The 20,877-nt window shown below is 37.4% G+C and overlaps 1 protein-coding gene across 2 annotated transcripts in view; it reads left to right on the top strand.

Moving 5' to 3' along the window:
• Nucleotides 1–18,020, top strand: part of LOC128229394 (phosphoribosylformylglycinamidine synthase-like) — a 39,830-nt gene extending 21,810 nt beyond the window's left edge. For both annotated transcript variants that reach the window (XM_052941295.1, XM_052941296.1), the window contains exons 18-24: nt 209–319; nt 744–898; nt 5,711–5,915; nt 6,318–6,524; nt 6,995–7,138; nt 7,574–7,738; nt 15,543–18,020. In XM_052941295.1, coding sequence (XP_052797255.1) covers nt 209–319; nt 744–898; nt 5,711–5,915; nt 6,318–6,524; nt 6,995–7,138; nt 7,574–7,738; nt 15,543–15,862 — 1,307 coding nt within the window. In that variant the 3' untranslated portion in view covers nt 15,863–18,020. The remainder of the gene's footprint in view (nt 1–208; nt 320–743; nt 899–5,710; nt 5,916–6,317; nt 6,525–6,994; nt 7,139–7,573; nt 7,739–15,542) is intronic.
• Nucleotides 18,021–20,877: the final 2,857 nt, after the last annotated feature.

Below are 20,877 nucleotides of genomic sequence, written 5' to 3'. Positions count from 1 at the left end.
GTTTTCCCTTAGTCATTATAATGGTCATTGACCGTAACTATTAATTGTTTTTAAACATATTACAAATGCATAAACTATTAAATGGCGCCCTTTGATGCTTTGCATCAATGGTCTTTCTTGTTCTTAACATATAATGAATTGTGTTAATAGTTCAAGAGCAACAACTGACCTTTATGATTTGACTTTTCTGAGCACATGTATGTTTCAGAGCGCAAGATAAAGGCCGGTCACGACATCAGTGATGGAGGCCTAGTTACTGCCTGTCTTGAGATGGCATTTGCAGGAAATTGTGGCCTACAGCTAAACTTTGACCAGCGCGGTAGGACCTAGCTGAATATTAAAATAATATGTTTTCACTTATGAATAGATGTTAATTAATGAACATTTAAAAAAAATCAATAAAAAAAATATGCATATTACTAAATTAATCTTGTGAAGCAAAGCAAATTTCACTCCTGGTAAAGGACATTGATGAGTTTTTATTTTTTCTTTTTATTTAAAAAAATATGGTTATTTTCATACCACATGAGCTTTTTTGTTTGTCCACCTGAGGGCTATTGATTGAGAAAATATGTGAAAAAAAATTGCAACACATTGATTGATGCTTTAATAGTGATTATTTGTAACTCAATTATTGGGACTATGTTTTGGTACATTAATTGGTACATGTATGATAACATTTACTGAAAAGATTTACTGATTAACATGTTATGTTGAAATAAGTTTGTACTGTATATTCACAGACTGTTCTGTTCTTGAGAGACTGTTTAATGAAGAACTCGGCCTAATCTTGGAGATATCAGAAGCAGACGTTCAGTATGTGCAGGACCAGTACTCTGCAGCAAATGTGTCCTGTAATCTGATTGGCTACTCACAAGGATTAGGACCTGAGGGCATGGTAAGATTGCTGTAGCTTGATTAATTAACTAGGTTTTTGGAAGAAAAACCTTGGTTACTAGAATGTGGTTTGTCTCTGATGAGGCTGGCAGGAGGATGTCAAACAAGCAATTAACATCAATTACTTTAGTATTGAAATATGTTTCGAGATTTTTGAAAAATTGACAGATTCATTGCAATTCAAAAACCATAACAGTCCTAGTGTTCCCAAATGATTTCCTTGACATAAGATATCTAAGGAAGAGAATGCAAATCCGAAATTGGTTGATGGAAATATATAATTGTTTGTGCTGATTGAAAAACTGTTATCTATAAGTCCCAAAGTTGCCTCCCTTCATGTTCTTAATGTAATAAAAAAATTTATAATGGTGTAAGGCCAAATAAAAAAATAGGTGCGTTTCAGGTAACGCTGCCCAAAAAATAGGTTAGGTAGGTCGGAATATTTTTTTTAATTTTTTGTTGTTGATATATTGATTTCAGTAACTGTTGACTCAGAAAGTAACAAAAATAAAAGTCATCAATTTTCAGGTTTATCAGAAGTTTTCAAACATGTTCCATGCTTCAAAGGAAACATTCTTTATTTGTCTGGTTAAATACTTTGACAATGATGGTTGGATTTCAACTAAGTTATGGTACACCACTCTGCTCTTATTTAAGACTTTCCAGGAACGGTTTTACTTTTTTTATGCACCCTTTTGCTTTCAATCACCCTCTGTAGAATGCTAACCTCCCTGTAACATAATTACATGAAGAGTGGGACAGCAAATTTACCATATAAGCCATCAGCCAAGGAAACCTAAATGCTGTCAAGAGGACCTGGGGGTTCAGGTTTGAAGAACAAGTACCGTATTATATCATGCATAGGACGCACTTTTTTACCCCCAATTATCGTCTTAAAAATTGCCTGCGTCCTTTCTATGCTATTAGAATTTCATCTGTTTTTTCCAAGTCCATTTCAGGTCGAAAATATCGGACCGGGGAAGAACGCGGTAATAGTAAGTATCTGTACTGCGTCACCGAAGAGAACAACTGACATAGGTAAAATCACGCAAGTTAACACACGCAGAAATATATTGAATGTTTACTTTAAAATGATTTATTGAGAAATAAATTGAAAACAAACACGAGTGTTTACTTTTTTACAAAAGGGACGCTACTCACAAAAACTCGATGTGAGTCAGCACTTTAACTGGATTGAGTTATAACGGCAACGGAAAATCGGGAAAGGAGGTATTTATCAATTAATCGTTGTTTATGATTTTAATGTTTCGATATTTTACAAAACATTTGTTGTATGTTACTGTTTTAAAAAAATAATAAAGGAATGTGCATAACGCAAAGTAGCATTATTGTCACTATCAAATCTTTTCAAATGTGCGAAGGTGTGAAAAACACCCGCTGTCTGTCATTAGAAAAACATCAATAGAACAAACTATTGCAATGGTAATACTGTATTATTGTTTGTTCGCACTTTACCCGAGGTGCCTTCTGCTGGCAAGGCTAATTACCGACACGCAATAATTATGCTGACATGCTTTAATCCGCGCAGCGACAAGCCTTATCAAAACAATCATTAGTTTTGACAATACACAGTTTTGCAACGGTTGCAACAGTTGACTGTCATTCAGAAGGCATGTCGGAGATGCAACGGTTGCAACGGTTGACTGTCAATCAGAACTAGTATATTACAGCATATGTATAAGTCTTATATTATGCGTGAATGTTCTCAAAATGTCAAGACATATATCATTGTTGTGTACGCTTAATTACCGAAATACGACGATAATTATCAAAATACACAAGACACTTATCGAAATATGCCTTATATACAATTTTTGTTTGTTTTTTTACTTCAATATATGTGTTATAAATAATTTACCAACCTCAATTTTTCGGCTCCGATTTTGACATTTTTCTGCTGCGTCCTATCTTATATATTAAGGGGTTTTACCCGTTTTCTCAACATTTTTTTTGCCTGCGTCCTATCTATGCTAGCGTCCTATACATGATATAATACGGTAACATGCAGGTTTTATTGCCAAAATTGCACACTTTAGTCTGACATATCAATCCGAAAGTCAGTATCTGACACATTTGTATCTGACAAGAAAATATAGTTCAAGAATTGAAATATACCTGCCCTACAAGCACACCTTAGAGTTCTGACAATCTAAAAATTCGGACATCCATTATTATTTTCAAAAATAATTTATTTTAGGTACCTAATTTTTGGACACCCAAAGGACATCGATTGTAACTTTTACAGTTACTAAGTCTCACAGACAAAAAATATTGATCTTTATCGTTACAATGCCTGGCTAGATTACCTAACCGTATACATCACTGTGATAAGTTAGTTAGTTACTACCCATCCTAAACGATTTATTGCCTGTTGAAATGGATGTGTGATATATTTAATGGAGGATTAAAGAAACAACAAGGGCAATCAAGAGATTAAGAAAACGCAGACATTACATGTTTGTAAAACGAACCGCCAATAAACATTGAAACTTGTACCACACTTTTAATATAGACTTTATGAAGCAATAAAAAAGTCAACACATTCAATGATACAGGTAACTATTTAATGTGATGAATTAAAGTTAGAAATGCAATACTTAAGTTACAATCAAAAATACCACCCAGACACCTGGATAGCAATATCCATGCTCTTCATGAGATCCTCGTGGGTATAACTGAGAGTTATGTGACGTCACACAATGTGACTGTTTGATCTGAAGCCGATAAAAGGTGTTTATTCATTTCAATGCATGTATAAAATGGTGTTGAATGAGATTTTAATTAACTTGATGAAGGAGTTACACTTATAGGCGTAATAACCATTGATAACTACGGATAAATTAATAAGTGGTAAAATGCAGACATGAAGAAAAAAGGCAGGTTTACCATACATGTTTATAAAATGTAAAAATGGTTATTTTCTATGAATTCGGAGAGCGAAAAATTAATTATTTTAAGGTGTCCGAACTCTAAGGTGAAGTACGGTAAATACATACAGAAATCCAACTCTAATATTGTCAACTTTACGTACATACATTTCGTAACAAATGCTTTTCGTACCCAAATCACATTCTTTTTTCAGGGAAAAATAGGTTAGGGTCGGCGGGAAAAAATAGGGTCGGTCGGGTAACCTGAAACAGACCTATTTTTTTATTTGGCCTTACTTGTCCTTGGAAGGGATGGCAATGAGAACTGGTTTTAATTATTTGAAACAAATTTTCAAACATGAATGTCTCCTATAGGTTGCATTCACACAAGGTTTTGTTATTGTATTTACGGTCTTTGTATATTATTCAGTACAATTGAAAATACCCGAGAGTAAATATTTATGATCAAACTAATAATGATAATTATACTGCATAAACTGCATTGCCCATATGGTACAGTTACCCGTCTTCACTTTTAACATGCCTTTGTATTGCTCCCTATGTCAATAATGCTATCATTCAGGGCCCTTATCACATCCTGTGATCTCTTTAGCTGATGTTAGCGCATTTTTAGCTTACCAGAGCACGAAGTGCTCAAGGTGAGCTATTGTGATCGGTCTTTGTCCGGTGTCCGTCTGTCAGTCCGTCCGTCAGTCAGTCTGTCCGTCAACAATTGCTTAAAAACATCTTCTCTGAAACTACCTGGCCAAATTCAATCAAACTTCACAGGAAGCTTCCTTGGGTGACCCTCTACAATAATACAACAAGGGGTCACGATTGATTATCAACAACAACAACAACAAAATGGCCAACTTCCTGTTTTGCTTTAAAAAACATCTCCTCTAAAACTACCAGTCCAAATTCAATGAAACTTTACAGGAAGCTTCCTTAGGTAACCTTCTACAAAAATACACCAAGGGGTCACATTGATTGACAACAACAACAACCATCTGGCCAACTTCCTGTTTTGCTTAAGTTGTGGCCTTTTGCTTAGGTGAGCGTTTTAGGGCCATCATGGCCCTCTTGTTTAATTTGGACCAGAAACCAGCTCTCTTTACTCATTGTGGAAAAAAAAATGGTTTTGAAATTTCATTCCCTTTGTAATAAATATGTTTTGCTCAAAAATTTGTATGGAGAGGAGGGTAGGGTCAATTTGTAAGAATTGATGGATATTGCTAGGCCTGGACAACACTCCTTCATTTCTGTTCCAATCCTTACAGCTGATTGCTAGGCCTGGACAACAATCCTTCATTTCTGTTCCAATCCTTACAGCTGATTAAAAGGACTGGGAAGGGATTGTCATTACTCTTAAAATGTAAAAAATAATTGTGTTTTTTGCTTATCCTCATGATGTGGTATTTTTGTTTAACACCATTTCTTTGACGTAGAATAAATAATAGAACTACAAATCACACAGCAGGGGGGACTGGCTTGGTGAAGGTATGTTTAAAATAGCATGGTCTGATGTAATAGGTTGGCTTCGTTGACGTCTTCCTGTTATGGGATTGGAACAGGCTTGGTGGGTTTGTGATGTTCAGGCCATAAAAAACTTTCAATAGCGTTCTTACATAAAGCCTAATAAAAAAAGAAAAACGAAAAAGCCTACATATATATACCAGTGTGTGTATACGACGTGATGAATTGCGTCATAAATGGGATGTCGGAAGGCAATACTTTGCTTTGAATGAAGACTTTAAACAAATATAACTTCACCATTTTAAATGAAACTTAGCGCAGTCCGCACTGCTTACAGAGCCCTGCCTCCGGTCTTTTACCAGAGTTTGATTGAGAGTTTAGTTTCTTAAAACACTTCAACAAACCAAACATGGCAAGTTTGTTTACCCATGTTAATGTTGTCCCCTCAGGTCTCATTAAAAGTGGGTGAGGTCATTGTACTAGAGGGGCGTATGACAGACCTGCGTGATGTGTGGGAGGAGACAAGCTTCCAGTTAGAGTTACGCCAGGCCAACCCCATCTGTGTTAACCAGGAGAGGGAAGGGCTCAAAGTCCGACAAGCCCCACCCTACAGACTCACGTTTGACCCTGATATTATTCACATCATACCTTCTGGTAAGAATGGTTTAGTGTACTGTTTGAGTATTTGTTATAAGGTTTGTTATGAAGTTTCCTCTGTCCTACTGGATCAGGTGACACTGATAAAGTGTGAAAATGATACCCCGGACATTGCTTACTGTCACAACTTATATTTTGTTAATTTAACACGTAATTGTTTTATTATTTATGTTTTAAATGTTGTTTTTTTTCATTGGCAGTACAGTGTTAATTTATCAATAATATTGTGTTGAAGGTTTTGTCATAGATTGTAGTACTGCACATCCTTCAAATGAGAACAATGTGCAAGTGTTGTGACCAGGTTGTGATGCAATCATGCTATTGTAAAATGGGCAAATGAAATGATGTTCTAGCTCATTATTTTAACAGACTAGATGACATACAGTGTAGGTTTTGCAGGCAAAACTTGTCCACGAGTGGCCGTCTTACGGGAGGAGGGGAGCAACAGTGATCGTGAAATGTCAGCCGCATTCCTCATGGCCGGATGTGAGGTATGGGATGTCAACATGCAAGACCTATGCAGCGGTGCGATTACCCTTGATATGTTCCATGGTTTAGCATTTGTTGGCGGATTCAGCTATGCTGATGTACTCGGATCTGCTAAAGGTAGGTGCAAAGATTCCGTAGGCGGGTTTAAGGTAATGGAGTGATTTGTTTATAAGCTATGATTGGTTATAGCATGTCTGTTTTACAGTGTCATCTTATGGTGCAAGAACTTGAACTTTGGCCATAACTGAATGTACAAGATATGTCAATGAAACTTACTACCTTCTGGTAGCGACAATATGCATGTTCATAGCAAGGCCCATCACTCTGGCTTGAGTAGATGTTGAGTTATGTCCCCTTTGTGATTGAAAACACTATTTTTGACATTTGCTATGCTACTCTCTTGTAAATGTATATAATATTGTTTATTAAATATTAAAATTCTGATGCAAGGATTTTTTTTGCTGCAAAGAACAATGTTTACGCCATGCATCAAAGCAATATATTTAAAACTGTAACTTCGAGATGGAATTGTTGGCATGTTATGTCAAGGTTTCTGAATCAATAACTTCATTTTCATTGTACCACAGGATGGGCAGCTACTGCTTTGTTCAACAAGTCTGTGCAGGCCCAACTAAAGGCCTTTTACGAGCGAGAGGACACGTTCAGCCTTGGCGTGTGTAATGGCTGCCAGCTGATGGGATTGTTGGGCTGGATTGCCCCAGACAACACAGGTTGGGTCATGGATTATTGTTGTGATAAATTATTACAGTTCTTTGTTTCTTTTTAGGATTAATGATATTATACACCCACCATTATACACCGTTCATTTGTCCACTGTTTGTCCTTAGACCTACTGTAACAGATTTTAAACTTTTGACTCTGTCATCGTTGGCGCCATATTCTTGTGTCTTATCAATAACTTTTCATTGACTTGAAGAATCCTGAAATTTGGTGTGCCCATGGTCACGGTGAATATATGACCTCTGATGTTTTTGGGGTCAATAGGTTCAAGTGACTTTACCTGAAAATAAGATGTGTGTTCCCTTCAGGCAGCACCTCTGATTCACGGAATTCTAGTTATGAGAGATATATAAAATGTGATTGAAAGCTCTTTTTTTGTATCTTTAATATTTATCTATTTCTGATTACTTATTCTTTCCATATAGGTGCTGAAAATGATGGCAAAAAAGGTCAGGGTGTATTCCTGGACCACAATGACTCTGAGAGGTTTGAGTGTCGCTACGTGACTGTCCGGGTGTATGACAGTCCAGCAATCATGCTGAAAGGAATGGAGGGCTCTGTGTTTGGAATGTGGAGTGCTCACGGAGAAGGTAACAACTCATTTTTACACTTTATCATGTTGATAAGGTTACCTTAATTCAAGATATTTAAACTGTAAAATATTTTATAGGAGTGTGCAAATTTAGCGTTTTTGTGTTATGAAACATAATTATGCCCCCCTTTGAAGAAGAGGGGTATATTGCTTTGCACATGTCGGTTGGTCGGTCAGTAGGTCGGTCGGTTGGTCAGTCGGTCAGTCCGTTGGTAGACCAAAGCTTGTCCGAGTGATAACTCAATAATTCCTGGACATATGGTCACCAAACTTGACATGAAGGCTGGGCCTGACCAGTAGATGACCCCTAGTGATTTTAAGGCTCATTGGGTCAAAGGTCAAGGTCACAATGACCTTTAATGGTAAAATAATTTTAAAGCTTGTCCGAGTGATAAAACGACAATGTCTAGACCTATGGTCATCAAACTTGATATGGAAGTTGGGCCTGACCAGTAGATGACCCGTATTGTTTTTGGGGGTCATCGGGCCAATGGTGAAGGTCACAGTGACCTTGAATGGTAAAAGGTTGTCCAAGTGATAACTTAACAATGCCTGCACCCATGGCCCTCAAACTTGACTTAGAGGTTGGGCCTGACCAGTAGCTTACCCCTATTGTTTTTGGGGCTCATCAGGTCAAAGGTCAAGGTCACAGTGACCTTGAATGGTTAAAGGTTGTCCGAGTTATAACTCAACAATGCCTGCACCCATGGCCCTCATAATTGACTTGGAGGTTGGGCTTGACCAGTAGATGACCCCTATTGTTTTTGGGGGTCATCGGGCCAAAGGCCAAGGGCACAGTGACCTTGAATGGTAAAAGGTTGTCCATGTGATAACTCGACAATGCCAGCACCCATGGCCCTCAAACTTGACTTGGAGGTTTGGCCTGACCAGTAGATGACCCTTTTTATTTTGGGGGGTAATTGGACCAAAGGTCACAGTCACAGTGACCTTGAATGGTTAAAGGTTGTCCTAGTGATAACTCGACAATGCCTGCACCCATGGCCCTCAAACTTGACTTGGAGGTTGGGCCTGACCAGTAAGGAGCCATAATGTTTTTGGGGGTCATTGGGCCAAAGGTCAAGGTCACAGTGACCTTGAATGGTAAAAGGTTGTCCGAGTGATAACTCGACAATGCCTGCACCCATGGCCATCAAACTTGACTTGGAGGTTGGGCCTGACCAGTAGATGGCCCCTTTTGATTTTAGTGGTCATTGGGCCAAAAGTCACAGTCACAGTGACTTTGAATGATAAAAGGTTGTCCGAGTGATAACTCAACAATGCCTGCACCCATGGCCTTCAAACTTGACTTGGAGGTTGGGCCTGACCAGTAGATGACCCTATTGATTTTAGGGGTCAAAGGTCAAGGTCACAGTGACCTTGAAAGCAAACTTGACACGAATGTTGGGCCTGACCAGTAGATGACCCCTCTTGACTTTGGGGGTCATCGGGCCAAGGTCAAGGTCACAGTAACCTTTAACGCAAAAAAGTTAACAAATCTTCTCCCAGTGATCTCAACAATGCCTGAACCTATGATCATCAAACTTGACATGGAAGTTGGGCCTGACCAGGAGATTACCCTTATTGATTTGAGGAGTCATTGGGATAAAGGTCAAGTTCACAGTGACCTTAAATGCGAAAATGTTTCAAGTGATAATTCGACAATGCCTGCACCCATGGCCTTCAAAATTGACTTGGAGTTGTGTCTGACCTGTAGATGACCCCTTATGATTTTAGGGGTCATCGGGTCAAAGGTCAAGGTTACAGTGAACTTGAACGAAAAAAGCTTGTCTGTGTGATAACTTGTCAATGCCTGCACCCATGGCCCTCAAACTTGACATTTAGACTTTTGGTGACTAGCTGATGACTCCTATGGATTTTGAGGTCATAGGGTCAAAGGTCATGGCCATAACACACTCTATCCTCAAACTTTGAATGGTCATAATCTTAAAACTGCCGCAACGGCATCCAATGTCAGTGACAAATCAGCTGTCATTTCAGTCCATGCATATTTCATTCAATTGTCCATATAATCCTGACAACATGGCGCTCAGGGGCTCTCTTGTTGATATGTGACTTCCATCTCAGAAAGCTCCAGAAAATAAATGCAAGTGTGTAATGGCATTTTGTCGACATTGGTTAAAGTTTGGCATTCAACCACAATGATATACTATTTATTGTATAAGAATACATCTTTAAATTTCAAGAAATGATTTCAAATTGAGACATTTGAATAATATATTTAAGTGTGAAATTATTCTGTCATATTGTAGATATAATACAGTTTTTGGAAATGTTGACTCGAGTCAAATATGCATGGGTGTGGTTTCATAAATAACAGAACCAATTTTCAAACATTTTCAACTAAATTTGTTCTTTTGATTTGATAATTCCGCAAACATCCAAAACAAGTGTTGTATATAATTATGGTTTATGACAGTAACCAGACTTGGTGATTCTATTAAATCTCTCATCAATGTTAGCTGAAGACATTTGCCTTTGAAAAACAACCTTTACTTTAATATTTGTTTTACAACAGTTGAAGAGACTGTCTTATGGACAGCGCTTGTTTTTGTCTTTAGAATGATTGTTTACCAGAGGAACAGCAGAGTTCAGAATAATTACCACTTACATGCAACATGCTAACTGGAAGGGATAGTATTTTAAGATCATGATATTTTTCTGCGTTATGATGTACGTCATGAATTCATGGTAGTGATAATTGATATCGTAAGGAAACATTTTTAGTGAAAATAAGAAAGGCTGAACAAAATTCATCATGTTTCGGGATACTAAAAATGTAATGTTTTGGTTTTAGAACAAAATTTATTAACATTTAAGTGAAAATATTTTGTGGCACTGGCCATCTCCTTGTCAACCTATAGTATACCCTTTGTCTTACCCTAGTTCAAGCCTTTTCTTACATTTCTGCAATTCAAAAATCGTTGCCTTACTCAAGTGCACGATGTAGTCCAGTCCTTGCCTAACCATGGTGCACTACAAAGTTACTCCTTGCTTGTCTTACCCAAGTGAGAAGAGGAAGTTCAGTCCCTATTCTCATTAATGCACTAAGTAGTTTAGTCCCATTGTCTTGCCAAAGTGCATAACATAGTTCAGACCCTTGTCTTACCCTAGTGCACTAGGTAGTTAAATCCCTTGTCGTACCCTAGTACACTAGGTATTTAAGTCCCTTGTCTTATCCTAGTGCACAAGGCAGTTCAGTCCATTGTCTTATCCTAGTGCACAAGGCAGTTCAGTCCATTGTCTTATCCTTGTGCACTAGGCAGTTCAGTCCATTGTCTTATCCTAGTGCACTAGGCAGTTCAGTCCCTTGCCTTACCCTAGTACACTAGGTAGTTAAATCCCTTGTCGTACCCTAGTGCACTAGGTAGTTAAATCCCTTGTCGTACCCTAGTACACTAGGTATTTAAGTCCCTTGTCTTATCCTAGTGCACAAGGCAGTTCAGTCCATTGTCTTATCCTTGTGCACTAGGCAGTTCAGTCCATTGTCTTATCCTAGTGCACTAGGCAGTTCAGTCCATTGTCTTATCCTAGTGCACTAGGCAGTTCAGACCCTTGTCTTACCCTAGTGCACTAGGTAGTTAAATCCCTTGTCGTACCCTAGTACACTAGGTATTTAAGTCCCTTGTCTTATCCTAGTGCACAAGGCAGTTCAGTCCATTGTCTTATCCTAGTGCACAAGGCAGTTCAGTCCATTGTCTTATCCTTGTGCACTAGGCAGTTCAGTCCATTGTCTTATCCTAGTGCACAAGGCAGTTCAGTCCATTGTCTTATCCTAGTGCACTAGGCAGTTCAGTCCATTGTCTTACCCTAGTGCACTAGGTAGTTAAATCCCTTGTCGTACCCTAGTACACTAGGTAGTTAAGTCCCTTGTCTTAATACCCGAGTGCACTAGGCAGTTCAGTCCCTTGTCTTATCCTTGTGCACTAGGCCGTTCAGTCCCTTGTCTTACCCTAGTGCACTAGGCAGTTCAGTCCATTGTCTTTTCCTAGTGGTTTATGTAGTTCAGTCCCTTGTCTTACACTAGTTTCCTAGGTAGTTAAATCCCTTGTCTTATCCTTGTGCACTAGGCAGTTCAGTCCCTTGTCTTATCCTAGTGCACAAGGCAGTTCAGTCCATTGTATTATCCTTGTGCACAAGGCAGTTCAGTCCATTGTCTTATCCTTGTGCACTAGGCAGTTCAGTCCATTGTCTTATCCTTGTGCACTAGGCAGTTTAGTCCCTTGTCTTACCGTAGTGCACTAGGCATTTCAGTCCATTGTCTTATCCTAGTGGTTTATGTAGTTCAGTCCCTTGTCGTACACTAGTTTCCTAGGTAGTTAAATCCATTGTCTTATCCTAGTGCACTAGGCAGTTCAGTCCCTTGTCTTACCCAAGTACACTAGGTAGTTAAATCCCTTGTCGTACCCTAGTACACTAGGTAGTTAAGTCACTTGTCTTACCCGAGTGCACTAGGTATTTAAGTCCCTTGTATTATCCTAGTGCACAAGGCAGTTCAGTCCCTTGTCTTATCCTTGTGCACTAGGCAGTTCAGTCCCTTGTCTTACCCTAGTGCACTAGGCAGTTCAGTCCATTGTCTTATCCTAGTGGTTTATGTAGTTCAGTCCCTTGTCTTACACTAGTTTCCGAGGTAGTTAAATCCCTTGTCTTATCCTTGTGCACTAGGCAGTTCAGTCCCTTGTCTTATCCTAGTGCACAAGGCAGTTCAGTCCATTGTCTTATCCTAGTGCACAAGGCATTTCAGTCCATTGTCTTATCCTTGTGCACTAGGCAGTTCAGTCCATTGTCTTATCCTTGTGCACTAGGCAGTTCAGTCCCTTGTCTTACTGTAGTGCACTAGGAAGTTCAGTCCATTGTCTTATCCTTGTGGTTTATGTGGTTCAGTCCCTTGTCTTACACTAGTTTCCTAGGTAGTTAAATCCATTGTCTTATCCTAGTGCACTAGACAGTTCAGTCCATTGTCTTATCCTAGTGCACTAGGCAGTTCATTCCCTCATCTTATCCTAGTGCACTAGGTAGTTAAAACCCTTGCCCTACCATAGTGAACTAAGTTGTTCAGTTTCAAAATTAAAATATTCTAATGAACTTGGTGCATATGTTGTCACTAGCAGTACATAGTTTAGTCCCATTGTCTTGCCAAAGTCCATAACATAGTTCAGACCCTTGTCTTACCCTAGTGCACTAGGTAGTTAAGTCCCTTGTCTTGCCAAAGTGCATAACATAGTTCAGACCCTTGTCTTACCCTAGTGCACTAGGTAGTTAAGTCCCTTGTCTTGCCAAAGTGCATAACATAGTTCAGACCCTTGTCTTACCCTAGTGCACTAGGTAGTTAAATCCCTTGTCTTGCCAAAGTGCATAACATAGTTCAGACCCTTGTCTTACCCTAGTACACTAGGTAGTTAAATCCCTTGTCTTGCCAAAGTGCATAACATAGTTCAGACCCTTGTCTTACCCTAGTACACTAGGTAGTTAAGTCCCTTGTCTTGCCAAAGTGCATAACATAGTTCAGTCCCTTGTCTTACACTAGTTTCATCGGTAGTTCAGTCCCTTGTCTTACACTAGTTTCCTAGGTAGTTCAGTCCCTTGTCTTATCCTACTGCACTAGGCAGTTCAGTCCCTTGTCTTATCCTAGTGCACTAGGCAGTTCAGTCCATTGTCTTATCCTTGTGCACTAGGCAGTTCAGTCTCTTGTCTTACCCTAGTGCACTAGGTATTTAAGTCCCTTGTCTTATCCTAGTGCACTAGGTAGTTAAGTCCCTTGTCTTATCCTAGTGCACAAGGCAGTTCAGTCCCTTGTCTTACCCTAGTGCACTAGGTAGTTCAGTCCCCTGCCCTACCATAGTGAACTAAGTTGTTCAGTTTCAATATTAAGATATTATAATGAACTTGGTGCATATGTTGTCACTAGCAGTACATATTGTGAACAAAAGCCTGTAACTATGGGTTAAGTAATGGTTGAGTTGTTGCCCTTTTCTACAAAAAACAGCGGTAGATCAATTGCACTCATGATGTTATGCATGAATATACATTGTGTTTTTATGCAAATGGACACCCATGTTCACAGGTGCAGGCAGATCCTTGAGTTGATGTTATAGGAGGCGTAACTTAGGAATGCAACCGTTTGACATGTGCCGCTCTCTTAACCGAAATTAATTTTATATGGTTTAAAATGTTGGCAGGGGGGTTTGGGGTACTCCGCTATAAGTCTTGTGACAATTTGTATTTCCAAATGGTGCTTTTGAGGCGAGTAATTACCTTTTTTTCACTGATATTGATAGACAAACAAAATTGATGTTTTAAGTAGTTTGACCATCTTTAATTTTACAGTTACAATTTGTAGGTTTGATCCTAAGAACAAATATTCTAGTTAGAAGATTGAAAATTAGGATTTACTTTAATATTCACTAAAAATGTATAAATTTTCATCTAAACCACCATTCGTAGTGTGGAATCTGAAGCACAATGTTGTAGTTTTTGGCCTGATGCAAACTGTTGTGGTTCTTTGTGTTTGTAGCATGAGTGGGTTGTGTAAATTGCTATGATGCAAATGGGATTGAAAGTTCTAGAACACAGGCTTGGTAGTGGTAACTGTGTTTCTTCAAGTCTCCAAATGACCTCTGTAGTTATGTTTTTGAGTTCATATGTTTTCGAGTTCTTGTGAACATGCTAGCTAAAAATGTGATGGCGGAATTTGTTTATATGAAAAATATATACTTTAGCTAAAGGAGCTTACTCAGTATTATTTCTAAGCTCATTTGTTTTTCAAGCAAAAAAGTTGAGTTATCGTCAAAGCTTTGGTATGGCATCATTGTCTTTGCGCAAAAACCTTATCCGTAAATCAACTGACTCAACAAATTCACATGATGTTTCATACACATGCCAAAGACAGTGGTGAATCACAGAAATTCAGCATGTTTTAACAGGGTTCACACAGACTTGAAAAGTACTTGAATTTCATGCTGCTGAATGAAAAGTCTTTAAATTTGCGAAGAATTCCATAAAAACTACTTTCAATTTTGCTTTTAAAACTGCTTGAAAGTGGGTTTTTATTTTCGGAAATTGTCCTTGATGTCTTTGTTCTGCTCCAAGAAAGGGTTATCTCTAAATAAGAATCTTAGTGGATGCTTTGCTAGCAACTGGTATTTCCATAGCTTGCTATTAATGCCTTTTTGAAACTATGGGGTATTTTCATAGTTTCTTAATTTTGAAAGATAGTCATGGAAAATTTGGTAAAAATCCTTGAAATCTCCTTGAAAACTCCTTTATGTTTTGCCAGTCTGGTTGTATGAGCCCTGTTTGAAAATTATTGAGTGATCTTCCCTTTTACAACTGAGAAACAACAAATGAGCACTATTGATGTTCACTCCACAGCACACTCATTAAACGAATTAGGAATAATTAACATTAATGCAGCATTTGAGCTTGTTTTTCTTTGTTGATATTTGATTTTATGGTAGGTGTAGATTAAAGCTGCACTCTCACAGGTTGAATGTTTTGACAAATTTTTATTTTTTTTGTCTTGGAACCAGCCATTTTATGTGAAAGTGCATGTAAACCAGTGATATAAGACTGCTGACAAAAAACTAGATTGCAGATTTTTATATTTAAGTTCAAAAATTTATGTTTCATGCATTTTTCTTAAACCGTTAGTAACACTTTTAGCAAGAAAACATTAATTTTTAAACGGAAATATGAAAATCTCCAATCTGATCTTTTGTCAGCAGTCTTTTATCACTGGTTTGCAGCTTTTAATAGCAAATTAGCCTGACATTATTTGATTTCAGGCAAGATGATTTTCAAAACAGACCAACTCTATGATCAGCTGAAATCCAGCAGCCTCATCCCAGTCCGCTATGTAAATGATTCAGGGGAAGCAACCACAGCTTACCCATTCAACCCCAATGGATCAATGGATGGAGTTGCTGCCCTTTGCTCTGAAGATGGCCGCCATCTGGCAATTATGCCACATCCTGAGCGGAGTTTTCTGCCCTGGCAATGCCCCTGGGTGCCGGAAGAAATGAAGGAATCCTTAGATGCCTCCCCCTGGCTGAAAATGTTCCAGAATGCCTTTGACTGGAGTGTTGTCAAAATAAATAGCTCGTAATGGGTGGTTCTCAAGGTGCTTAGTACTAAACATGCTTCATACCTAACACTTTTGTTCATTAATCTCAGTTTTGTAATACTCATTATTGGAATATTTATGCCATGTTTTGCTAAATATCTTCTTTTTTTTGCTTTTTTTTTTTTTGAATGCTTACATTTGGTTCACTCTATACCGGATGATAATAATCATTATAAAGCTATTTTGAAATAATATTGATGGATAAAATTAATTGACTAATGTTTATGTTTCTTAAACAATTTTGATGTTAAATGTGCCATAAAAAGTTGATTTTGTGTGTTAAAAAGAGATGTTTAAATAATGAAAATTTATCTTACATGATTATGATCAAAGTAAATGTTATTTGAGTGCTACTTTCTTTTTTTCAAAATTAAATATTTGCTGTTGAATTGCATGCCTGTTCCTCGTGTTTACAATGATCTACTCTTTGTGTCATGATTATTCGATGTAACAGTTCAAATATTGATCTCATACTTGTATAATTTCATATCCGGTGTTCTTATGATCTCACTGATTTACTCACACAGTGAATTTTTGTTTAGAGATTGTTTTTCTGTACCTTATATATAAATAAAAATATATATACATCATTGAATGTTAAGAATACTCAAAACGTATGTGTCATACATCATGATAGTTCATAGTTTTTGTATGAAACTGTTTTGAAAATATGTCGTTTTTTTGTAGAAATAATCATTCATAATCATAATAAAGAGGGCGGTTTATAGAAATAAACATGTCATTTCTATCGAAACTTCATGACACCATACATGCCATATTTTCTGGAGACCATTCAGGGGGATTTGTTCAAAAGGCTGAAAATTCAGGGGGATTTTGGTTGTATTCAGGGGGATTTTTTTTAGCAGGTCTAAGTTGGCGAAATTTTAAAGTATTTTTAGACACAATTATGAAAAAATGTATTCACATATAGTTTGCTTTGAAAACCTCTTAACTTTTTCATTATACAGAATTATTTTATGTCATGATTTATCATTTTTTTATGATACACTGTCATGTCATACTGTAATGCACTTGCAGAACAAAATACGTCATTGGAAAAATATGTTTTCGAGACAATTAAATTAAATTTACCTTCCTCCAAAGTCTTTAAAAAAATTGTGCTTAATTCTATCAGCTTTGATGACTTTCAGATAATAAGAGAATAGAATAAATATCATTAATTTCTTCCTTCCAAAAGAGTAATATTTCTTTGCCTTTGATAATTACTACAAATTAATTGATCACTTGTTGTAAAAGTTTCCTTTTGGAGTGTTTCACTCACATAGTATTACTGTGGTTTCACTTTGTCATTATTGCCTGATGTAAAATTATTATTATTATTTATTTTTTTTAAATTCCGGGGGATTTTTATCTCCCGCCGGGAGATCGGGGGATGGATCGAAATTCCGGGGGATTTTTCCCCCCGCCGGGTGATATGGCATGTATATGACACTTCTTGGGCAGTTAATCAAAGATATACTTATTTTGATTTTTTCAAATACTTTGTAAGACAAAGTGGTCCAATGGTATATTTATCCACCTTTCACTCATTGGTTGCATTTGTTTTGTTTGATAAGTGTTGATAATAGTTGCTGCACCTGGTACTGTGCTATTGAAATTATACACAAGTGAAAAGAGGTAGTTTTATGATTTCAATCATATGGTATGTTGGTGATGTAAATGTTTTGTACCATGTTGTCATGGAAAACGTTCAATAACAAGTGTGTTTAAGTGAATGGCTTTGTAATAGTAATTGCATGGTTAAGCTCTGCCTACTTGTCACCATTTAAATATTGGGGGAAATCAAACAAAAACACTCTAACATGATACAATATGATTTATAGATGTTTTATTTATATCACAAGTTGCAAGAACAATCATTAGTGAGATTATGAATGCCTAAAGCTAAGGGCAACTATTTACAGATATAGTGTAGTCAAAATGTTCCATAATTAATGTACATGTTTATTTGCTCATGTCTATTTACAAGTTAGAAATTAATGGAATTGTAAATGTGAAATGCCTTGAAATCATTTTCTTTTTGAAAAAGCCAAGGTTTAGATTTATTCAGTCTTAAAATAGCTAAGATTATTTTCTATCAATGAAATTTGAAAGTTACATAAATATGCAGTTAATTTGAAAATAGATTGTCAAGAAAACCTGTTGTCGTTCCATTCTTTGTCCTTTGTTCATGGTAAAAGAAAGTTATGTTATCCGCCGAAGGTTTCAGCTGAGGGTTATAGATTGGATTTTACTTAATTTACTATGTTACTAATAAATGGAAATTTTATAAATTTCATGTGAAGTTTGTGTAACCAAAGTGTTGCGGTTCATGTGCAAACTTTGTCTGGATTGGGTCAGTAAACCTCCTGTCCAGGTTTTTTTCTGTCCTTTTGGGGGCTAACATTCAGCCCCATTACCCAGTATGTTTTACCCTAATCAGGTTAAAAATCCCTTTTTTAAATGTTTTTTTTTGAGGAGCATTGACCTCTAAACATACCATAATTACATTTAGCAAATGTAGCAATACAGTGCCATTCATGATAATGCTGATGGGTTTGCAGGGATGTGATTTGTCCGCGGATTCGCGGGATTCCGCGGATCTAATTGCCCCAGGGACCCCCCCCCCCTTTTAGCTGATTAAATAAGTTACTAGTGTGCTTTTGGTTGTTAGAGTTGTTATCCCAGTTTGCTTCAAATTTAAAGTCAGAAGAACCCTCAAAAGAGCTTCTAAAAAAACAGTTTTTCTTCTACGGCAGTCTGCTTTTGACCCCAAATGTGCCCCAAGAACCCATGGCCGAAATGGTTTCAGCCCTCCAGCTGCCAGGTCAATCACATCCCTGGTTTGTGGAATGAAAGGTTTGAAAACAAGTTGAACATGGTATGAATCATGTCAGTATGTTTCCCTTTTTTGCAAGACAATGCTATTTTTCAGCTATGAATCCATTCCATTCTCTTGTAAGTGGAAAAAAACACTGTGTCATGCAGATTAGGTCTATACAAGGTTTTTTCAAACGTCATGTCACCTTGCAACCAACTTCAACTGACAATACTCATTATTGATCACAAACAAGGTCTTTAAGACACACTTAAAGAGCACATGACCTAGTGACCTAAAAGACACCAAGTTTAACCTAGATTTCGTAGGGACACAAGTTTAATGAAGATATGGTAATTAAAAACCAGAGATGAAAAAAAATGTTGATGACAAAGCACATACAATAGCAATTTCTGTGACCATATTTCAATGTCCCTGAAGGAAACCATTGCTATGTTTAAAAAAACAATGCTCAACAAGCTCACTGGTTGTGAAGTCATGTTGGCAGTTTTTAAATCAAATGGAATTAATAAACGTTTTCTTCATATTATTTCATTTATTCAATAATTTTCTGAAACATTTCTAAAAAGAACTCACTTAAGCGCTTGAAAAAATCAGGATTTTTGACATTTTTTCTGTCCTCTGCATCAGTAGACCAAGTATCCTTTATTTCATCAGATGTGAGATGATGATCTCCATCAATCTCTTCCAAAATCTCGACAACTTCTGCATCAAGACTTCCTTGATCAATGTCAGTCACATCTTCAGGTTTTTCACTTTTGGCATCAAGACTAGCTTGATCAATGTGAGTAACATGTTCAGGTTTTTCACTTTGGGCATCAAGACTATCTTGATAAATGTAAGTCACATCTTCAGGTTTTTCACTTTTGGCGTCAAGACTTCCTTGATCAATGGCAGTCACATCTTCAGGTTTTTCACTTTTGGCATCAAGACTTCCTTGATCAATGTTAGTCACATCTTCAGGTTTTTCACTTTTGGCGTCAAGACTTCCTTGATCAATGGCAGTCACATCTTCAGGTTTTTCACTTTTGGCATCAATACTATCTTGATCAATGTCAGTCACATCCTCAGGTTTTTCACTTTTGGCTTCTTTAGTTTTTGTTGCATTATCTGAGTCTGTTTGACTGTGTTGGGTTGCATCAGTTTTTCCACGTTCAGCGCCCCTCGTCACTTGGTTTATTTCTTTTTCCACTACTGGTTTGACAGATTTAACTCTGATTTTTGTTATCTTCCTTTCCTTGAACAGACTATAACTACTTCTTGTAACTATGTCACTGCTTAGCGAGGTTTGTGAAGGAGTTTTTCTCATAACTGGCATGTTTTTGCTCTGGTCCCAAACAACTGAATTTTCAAAACCCATCTTTTGAACAGCCCTTGTGAACAATGCCTGCCTTGCCCTCCTTAAGTTGATCCGTTTCCTCCTTCTTTCTATCTTCATAAAAGCCTTGACTAGTTTTAAATGAAAACTTGAAAAGCATTCACCTTTATTTAATGCAGTGACAGAATCTACCCATTTCATTAGAACATCAACTTGAGCATCATTTTCTGGACCAGACAATGTGTTATTCACAAAGAAGACCCTAGTCTTGCAAGTTCGCTGGAATTTCTGAAAATCAGCACCACAGTTCTTCAGAAAAACTGCATGATTTAAATGCTGGGATTGCAAGCAATCTTCATGGGTCATAACAATTATGGTGTGTTGCACAACAGTTTCTCCAAACACTTTCCTGAATAGGTCCATGGTCTTAACACTTTCCCTAGTAAATCTGCCTGTTCCAACTATAAACAACAAAGCATGGAAACCATTACTTAGAATACCAAATATTTTCACAATTTCTTTCATTATTTCTTTATTCGTACGCTCAGTGTCATAAAAACCTGGTGTGTCCACCACTACAACTCTGCGACCATTTCTGACTGTCTCCCCATATTCTGTTTCCATGGTTACTGACGTCATGGAAATGGACGTGTTGAAAATCTTGTTGCCAAGTATAGAGTTTGCTGTGGAACTTTTCCCGACCCCAGTCTTCCCAACCAACAGAAGCCGAACTTCATTATCTGGAGCAGCAAAATAAGATAATAAATATTGAGCAGGTTATCAAAATGATCACCTTACTGAATAATCAAAATGGTGTGTTAATCCATCACTTTGTTTATA

The sequence above is a fragment of the Mya arenaria genome, chromosome 3 (assembly GCF_026914265.1).
Source record: "Mya arenaria isolate MELC-2E11 chromosome 3, ASM2691426v1".
NCBI classification, from domain to species: Eukaryota; Metazoa; Mollusca; class Bivalvia; order Myida; family Myidae; genus Mya; species Mya arenaria.
This window is presented reverse-complemented; position numbering and strand designations above follow the sequence as displayed.